We start from the raw sequence: 7,916 nt of genomic DNA, 5'->3' as shown, positions 1-7,916 counted from the left end.
TAAAACTGATTTAAGTTTACCTGCATTAAAGTCCCCGGCCACTAGGAGCGCCGCTTCTGGGTGAGCATTTTCTTCTTTGCTAATGGCCTTATAGAGTTGGTTGAGAGCTGTCTTAGTGCCAGCTTCGCTTTGTTGTGGCAAATAGACGGCTACGAATAATACAGTTGAGAAGTCTCTTGGTAGATAGTGTGGTCTACAGCTTATCATGAGGTACTCTACCTCAGGCGAGCAATACCTCGAGACTTCTTTAATATTAGACATTGCGCACCCGTTGTTATTGACAAATAGACACACACTCCCACCCCTCGTCTTCCCAGAGGTAGCGTCTCTGTTCTGCCGGGGTATGGAAAATCCCGCTAGCTTTATATTGTCCGTATCTTCATTCAGCCACGTCTCGGTAAAACATAAGATGTTACAGTTTTTAATGTCCCGTTGGTAGGATAATCTTAATCGTAGGTCATTCATTTTATTTTCCAATGATTGCCTTCCATTCTTCTTGCTAACGTGCAATGGGAGTTCACTCGCTCGCCTCCGGATTCTCAGAAGGTGATTAGCATGTGAAGCTACATGGCACGTGAACCATGTAGCTCTTCTTTTACAAACTGATTAGCATGTGAAGAGTGACTTCAGTGGTATCCCAGCCAGGTCTCTCAGACAAACACACCTGTTCTGGTTTAGGAGCTCCTAACACTCAGCACACACACAGCAGAGACACTCAGACAGGTTTGACTGTCTGCAGGTGGTGATGTCATACACAGAGCCAAACACGTGTAGTTGTCTGCATCAGACAGACGAGGGCAGCACTGAGCACACAGTCTGTCTGTCATAGGTGCTGTTTGATAGGGTGATAGACTGATGTAGGCGCACACACGCGCACACACACACACCCACACACTGAGCTGAGTGGACAGTTTGGGGTGACCGGCTCCTGCCTGGCTTTAGGCAGAGCTGAGTGGGCTCATTCCTGCCCTCCACAGACAATAGTGGGGGTTTATGGCCAGAGAAAGGAGGGCTGCCACCCCAGAATAGAGCCAGGGAGGCTCCCCAGCTGAGCTGCCCACCTGTCTGGTTACATGCGGGCCTGTGGTGGGGCTGAGGACCGAGAGATGGAGTATCCTCATCTCTACATCTCTCTYTGATTCTCTCTCTCTCTCTGGATATAGATGTAGGGTTAGGGACAGCTGCCATGCATGCACTGATCAGTCCATTAGGACAATCATCAGGCACGTGTCCATGATGAAGGGAGTCACATCATACAGGTCTTTGATGGGGCCCTAATGAGGGGCAGTCACCCCTGAGGCCCCTTCAGATGGGTAGGGACAGAGGGCTGCGTTCTCTGTGCCACTCGCTGCCCCTCACAGCAGCATGTGACCCTGTGGACAGGACAGGACAGGCAGCAGTGGGCCCATTGTCCGTGGTGGTTCTGGTAGAGGGCATGGTACTGCCGGTCCAGACTGGGGGTAATATGAAAGTGGTACCAGGCAGGCCAGGACAACAGAACCTATTGACACTGCTGTGTCCCAAATGGCACCCTATTCCCTTTATAGTGCACTACTTTTAACCAGGGCCGATAGGGCTGTAGTACACAATATAGGGAATAGGGTGCCATTTTTGTTCCTTTACTGCAGCTGTCTGGGCTGGGGGTTGAAGGTTCATCATAATAGGGCCCTTGTTTTGGCTGTAACGCCCCCCCTCCCCCCCATTGCTCTATTTCACATCTGTAGCTCTGTCTGCCCCGACAACTCAGAGACAAACACAACACCCACCGGGATGATGCTTTTTCTGATGAGATTGTTATCTGTGGTGCTGAATGGCTGTATAGTATATTATTTTCAGTAAACAACGTTGTTGTCCCTGTACTGTTCTTACAGCAGTGTCCTCCTTTTGGAAACAGGTATACGTGAGCCAAAAAAGGTACACTGGCAGTGAGTAGGAATTGTCTTGTCTATAGACAGCAAAACAGGCTTAATGGAATTTGTTCTCCTCTCAATTCAATTCAATTTCATATCATGGGGCTTGTATGGCAGGGGAAACATTGTGTTCACATTGCCAAAGGCAAGGTGAGGTAGATTAATACAACAAGTGAAATAAACATACATAATTAACAGTAAACATTACACAATACAGAAGTTCGTCAAAACAAGAAATGAAGTAACAATACATGTCATTCTATATATTATCAGTGTTCGTAACAAATGTACAAATGGTTTTAAAGCCACACAAGTTAAAATTAAATAAGCATAATATAGGGTTGTATTTACAATGGTGTTTTGTTCTTCACTGGTTGGCCCTTTTTCTACTGTTGGGCAACAGGGTCACAAATCTTGCTGCGGTGATGGCCACACTTGTGGATTTCACCCCAGTAATATGGAGAGTTTATCAGAGAGTTGGAATTGATGGTTTCAATTTCCTTTGTGGATTGTGTGTAATCTGAGGAAATATGTCTCTCTAATATGGTCCATACATTGGCAGGAGGGTTAGAGGTGCAGCCTCAGTTTCCACCTCATCTTTGTGGCAGTTGAGCAACATTAGCCTGTGCTCTTCTCTTGAGAGCAGCTGTCTGCCCTACGGTCGGCCTTTCACTCAATAGCAAGGCTATGGCTCACTGAGTCTGTAACATAGTCAAAAGCCTTTTCTTAAGTTTTGGTGTCGAGTCCACAGTGGTCATGGTATTCTGCCACGTGTACTCTCTGTTTAGGCCCAAATAGCATTCTAGTTTGCTCTGTTTTTTTTTTAATCTTTCCAATTGTGTCAAGAATTATCTTTTTTGTTTTCTCACTGATTTGGTTCTCTCTCTCTTCTCTTTCCTCCCTGGTAAAAATCCGGTTTCCTAACCAGGAGTATGGAGGTTGTGTATCACCCTTCCCCTTTCTGTCCTTTCACTTGCTTATCCATCATCTACTCTAGATGACACGGCTCTTCTGCTATGACATACCATCTGTCTATGTCCCTATCTGGATTTAACCTCATATGAGCCTACCCAAAAACTTTAATTGGCTACGCTTGGCTTCACATCCCTGCATATTTAATTGGCCTATGGCTTGGCTTGTCCCCCATTGTGTCCTGATTCTCTGAACCGTTACTCTTCCTTGTGTTCGGATTCGATCTACGACCTTCCTGCCCTGTTGATCTGACTTGGTCCCGTCTTACTGCCCCCAGCATCTGTATTGACTCAAGCCTTACTTGCCCATGTATATGATTGGCTCAGTTCTTAAAGGGATAATCCACCCTAGAACCTGAAACTTGTGACGCAGATACTTCATCATGATACCCGGTTTTCGTCCCTGGACAATAGGGATAACAAACTATCATACTATTTCATGACGGCTTTTAAAACAATTTACCTGAGATACACTTCCATATCGCCAAATAAAGCCCAATAGGTGCATAACTTTGTGTATGTAACGGATGTGGAAATGGGCTAGCTAGTTAGGGGTACCGCGCTAATAACGTTCAATCAGTTACGTCACTTGCTTCCTGAAACCTAGAAGTAGTGTTGCCCCTTGCTCTGCAAGGGCCGCGGCTTTTGTGGAGCGATGGGTAACGACGCTTCGTGGGTGTCAGTTGTTGATGTGTGCAGAGGGTCCCTGGTTCGCGCCCGTGTCGGGGCGAGGGGACGCCGTAAAGTTATACTGTTACATGTAGAACACATCCATCTCTCTATATCGTCACAACAAAGTCTATAATTTGTTGAAATGTCCTCAAAGTTCACAGTGCACCGTCAAATTAATAACCTTTCTTCCTTCAACTACCATGGCACAAACCTGTTTTCTCTTCGAGTTGCCATAGCAACCGGWCTCGCACAGCTTTGCGCTAGAAACGCGATCTCTACCATGTCGAACATGGTGATATTGTAACTAATAAATAAAGCAACACCTCGCGGCACAACGCCTCTCCCCTATTTGACCTAGATAGTTTGTGTGTATGTATTGATATGTAGGCTACGTGTGCCTTTTTGAAATTAATGTAGTTCTGTCCTTGAGCTGGTCTTGTCCATTAATGTTCTGTATTATGTCATGTTTCATGTTTTGTGTGGACCCCAGGAAGAGTAGCTGCTGCTTTCGMAACAGGTAATGGGGATCCTAATAAAATGGCAAAATTGATAGTGCAGTTTGTTTCAGGGATTTTACAACTAGCTACTGTAACTACTTCACATGCTGATATTGACTTTGGTACTATGGTGTGTAGCAATTTTTTTGCTAGCCAGCCAGCCAGCCAGCCAGCCAGCCAGCCTTTCTAGAGAGAGCATTGCATTGTGGGTTTTGTAGTCGACTTGAGCTCTGCAGATTTCTACAAGTATGTTTTTTGCTTCCTAATGTATTATAAACGACGAAATGCAATTTTTCTTCACAACATATGTTGCTCTCACACATTAGCGTTATTTAACAATGTAAATCATAGGAATTTGTAGATTTGAGTGGATTATTCTTTTAAAGCCCCAGTTGTCACTGTCTGATGTTGTGTCCAGTGGTGGTACCTTGAGGYTAGTGTGCAGGGCAGACTCTGGTGGGTAGACGATAAAGTGTCGCAGCGTGAAGCCGAAGCCCTGTGAGTTCTTCTGGAGTAGTAGCGTCCGGGGACCCTGCCAGCCAACGCCGACCCCCTCTCCTCCCGCCCCCATCGCAGGCCGAGGGTTGTCACCGGCCGAGGAGAGMCCATCTCTCCACCCCTTTGCCTGTTGAACAGAGAGAGAATAAAAACACGTGAGACTCAGGTCATATCCCCAAAACAATCACTTATGTCACTCCAATGGTCAACACTCCATCAGCACTTAACCAGTTCCTCCTTCCACCAAGTATTCCCAGGAAAAACGTTCATAACTTTATGGAACTGGAACAAAGGTCAAACGACATCCTACAAGAGCCAGGCCTCAGAGTGACATCACCACTTAATGGGCTGCTGGTTACTTCATTAGTGACTTCCCCTGCAGGCAAGAATAGGAATGTGTCTGTTTCTGTCCTGGGAGACTGGCGGACAATGAGTGTGTGTGCGTATCCATATGTTTTAATGCTAGTAGGTGAGAGGTGAGCACGGCTGGCCCATAGGGTCAGGCAGTCCCCACATGGCACCCAGCACCACAACAATGTCCTATAAACCACTAGGGGGTCCTGGGGGTTGCGGCCGCTGTCAGGAAGAGCCCAGGTCTAGACGGAGGGGAGCGGGGGATGGGTGTTCCGTCCCGAGCTCACTCAGGAATGCTCAGGACGGAACTCTAGACAATTAAGGAATGCCTGTAACCAATCAGGATTGACCTTGGTCAGGTCATAGTGCACCAGAGTGCTGTGAAAGGGTCAGGGTGATTCAGAGTAGATTTCCACTCATTTTCCCCAAAGAAGGCAAATACCAAACATGGCAGATACACGTGAGAACTAACACCCTGATGCTGCTGCNATAAAAACACGTGAGACTCAGGTCATATCCCCAAAACAATCACTTATGTCACTCCAATGGTCAACACTCCATCAGCACTTAACCAGTTCCTCCTTCCACCAAGTATTCCCAGGAAAAACGTTCATAACTTTATGGAACTGGAACAAAGGTCAAACGACATCCTACAAGAGCCAGGCCTCAGAGTGACATCACCACTTAATGGGCTGCTGGTTACTTCATTAGTGACTTCCCCTGCAGGCAAGAATAGGAATGTGTCTGTTTCTGTCCTGGGAGACTGGCGGACAATGAGTGTGTGTGCGTATCCATATGTTTTAATGCTAGTAGGTGAGAGGTGAGCACGGCTGGCCCATAGGGTCAGGCAGTCCCCACATGGCACCCAGCACCACAACAATGTCCTATAAACCACTAGGGGGTCCTGGGGGTTGCGGCCGCTGTCAGGAAGAGCCCAGGTCTAGACGGAGGGGAGCGGGGGATGGGTGTTCCGTCCCGAGCTCACTCAGGAATGCTCAGGACGGAACTCTAGACAATTAAGGAATGTCTGTAATCAATCAGGACTGACCTTGTTCACCTTGCACCAGCGTGGCGTGAAAGGGTCAGGGTGATTCTGAGTAGATTTCCACTCATTTTCCCCAAAGAAGGCAAATACCAAACATGGCAGATACACGTGAGAACTAACACCCTGATGCTGCTGCTCCAACCCACATATGTCATTCAAACACAACCACCTGACCAAACAGGGATGGGAGGGAGACAACCTTCCTAAACGTAAATGAGCCTATACCTAGGGACTCTTCTCTATGGAAGTACAGTGACTTCATTGTACCGGTGTCTCTCCTCTGAGGGTGTGTGTGTGTGTGTGTCCATATGTTTTAATGCTAGTAGGTGAGTGGTGAGCACGGCTGGCCCCCAGCTGGCTGTAGCCCTTCATACTCGTACCAGTAYACGTGTTGAAAATGGCAGATKTGGACACTRACAAGTGCCTAAATTGAAACGCAGTGGCTGTACCGTAACATGCTATCCATGACATCAGAGCTCAGGGTCTCCACTTCGACAGCACTTTAAGGGTTTTGACTGACAGCCGTTCTGAACCTGAGCACCCGGTGATGAAGTTGGCCMCMTCTCTCCCACTAATTGGGAAACCTTTGCAAATGTGTTGATGTCTGAATGAGGGAAGTGCTGTAAATGAAGAGGACTCGACGTATTTTGAAAGATGAGAGGTTGAAAGTTATAATAAATACTGCTTTGATGTCATACAAGTGTGCACTTCACATTTCCATTGTGATTTATAAATGGACCGTTTTTGGATTGCGTAAACAACACCGGTAATTCTGTGATCGCGGGGATGCAGGGTTGTGTTCCAAACAGAACAACTACAAGTGTACTTGCTCTAGTTCCTCAACGGCACAGCTAGGAGAGCTCAAAAAGCACCTTATAGTTGAAGACTCTTCTTTGAGTCATAAAGTGTATTGAAATGACTTAGGAACTGTGGCCACTTGGAGACACCAGTTAGTCCTCTCACTCAAACCTATGTTCTTTTTATGTCTTATGTTGCACCTACACCACATTTTCCAGGAATATTCTTATCATGTTACTGAATGTATTCAGAGTATTTTCAGATTTTGTTATAAACAAATGCGGCAAAAATACAGTAAAAGTAAAACGTACATAAAATCWATAGTGTAATGTTTGGATTCAGTCTTGTGTCAGRTGAACTGTCCTCACCTTTGGTCTTATCGTTTCCCCATAATCTCCAAACTGTTCCCTTTGAATTGCTACCATGGTTATGGATATGCTTTCCATATTTCTTCTGTAAAAAAAACATTTCAATTCAGCCCTATCCGTATAGGTTAGTTCCCACGTGTGTAAGGGGTTAACCCCCAACACAAACCCTATATTTCACTTCCTGTGCCCCTCCCCCCTCCACACTACTCTGACCTCGCAGGGCCAATCACCCGGCCCGCTCAACAACAGGAAGTGGCAGGCTGGGGACAGGAAGTGTGGTGCCGTAGAGGAGGGATAACCAGGCGTACACCTATAAATACMAAACCCCAGGGGGTTGGGGGTCTGCGCTCCCTCCCTCCCTCCCTCCCTTCCATTCTACCGCTCTCCCCTCTCCTCCCTTCCACCATCACCACATATACATTMTTGCCATATGATCCAGCTGGAGTGACCATTACAACACATCCTCTCTTTGTCCTCCTCTCCTCGTTCCCGCTCGATGCACAGCTCTCCATATAGGTGATGATGTAACCTTGTTCTCACCGTTTCACAATGCCCAAGCAACTCTCCCACATTTCATAAACAGATGAGARGCATGAGAATAACAAGGGAGAAAGTTTAAATGAGAGATGCATGAAAGTGAGGGRGAGGGAAGAGAAGGGAGGAAAATAAAGAGAGAGTGAAAATGAAAGAGTAGGCTTAAGATATGAAGAGAGAGAGAAAGAGACTAGCCAGAGGGAATTCCAGAGGGAGCGGTTGGATTGAGGCATGTTGAAACACACACTGACGGGGACTGGCAAGGAGGG

General features: G+C 46.7%; 1 protein-coding gene across 1 annotated transcript in view; it reads right to left on the bottom strand.

The window, feature by feature from the left end:
* Positions 1–7,916, bottom strand: part of LOC111981400 (rho GTPase-activating protein 23-like) — a 93,475-nt gene that overhangs the window by 10,247 nt on the left and 75,312 nt on the right. Inside the window, exon 2 of the mRNA XM_070433689.1 lies at positions 4,478–4,675. Within this exon, the coding sequence (XP_070289790.1) occupies positions 4,478–4,675 (198 nt within the window). The remainder of the gene's footprint in view (positions 1–4,477; positions 4,676–7,916) is intronic.

The sequence above is a fragment of the Salvelinus sp. IW2-2015 genome, linkage group LG20, assembly GCF_002910315.2.
Source record: "Salvelinus sp. IW2-2015 linkage group LG20, ASM291031v2, whole genome shotgun sequence".
NCBI classification, from domain to species: domain Eukaryota; kingdom Metazoa; phylum Chordata; class Actinopteri; order Salmoniformes; family Salmonidae; genus Salvelinus; species Salvelinus sp. IW2-2015.
This window is presented reverse-complemented; position numbering and strand designations above follow the sequence as displayed.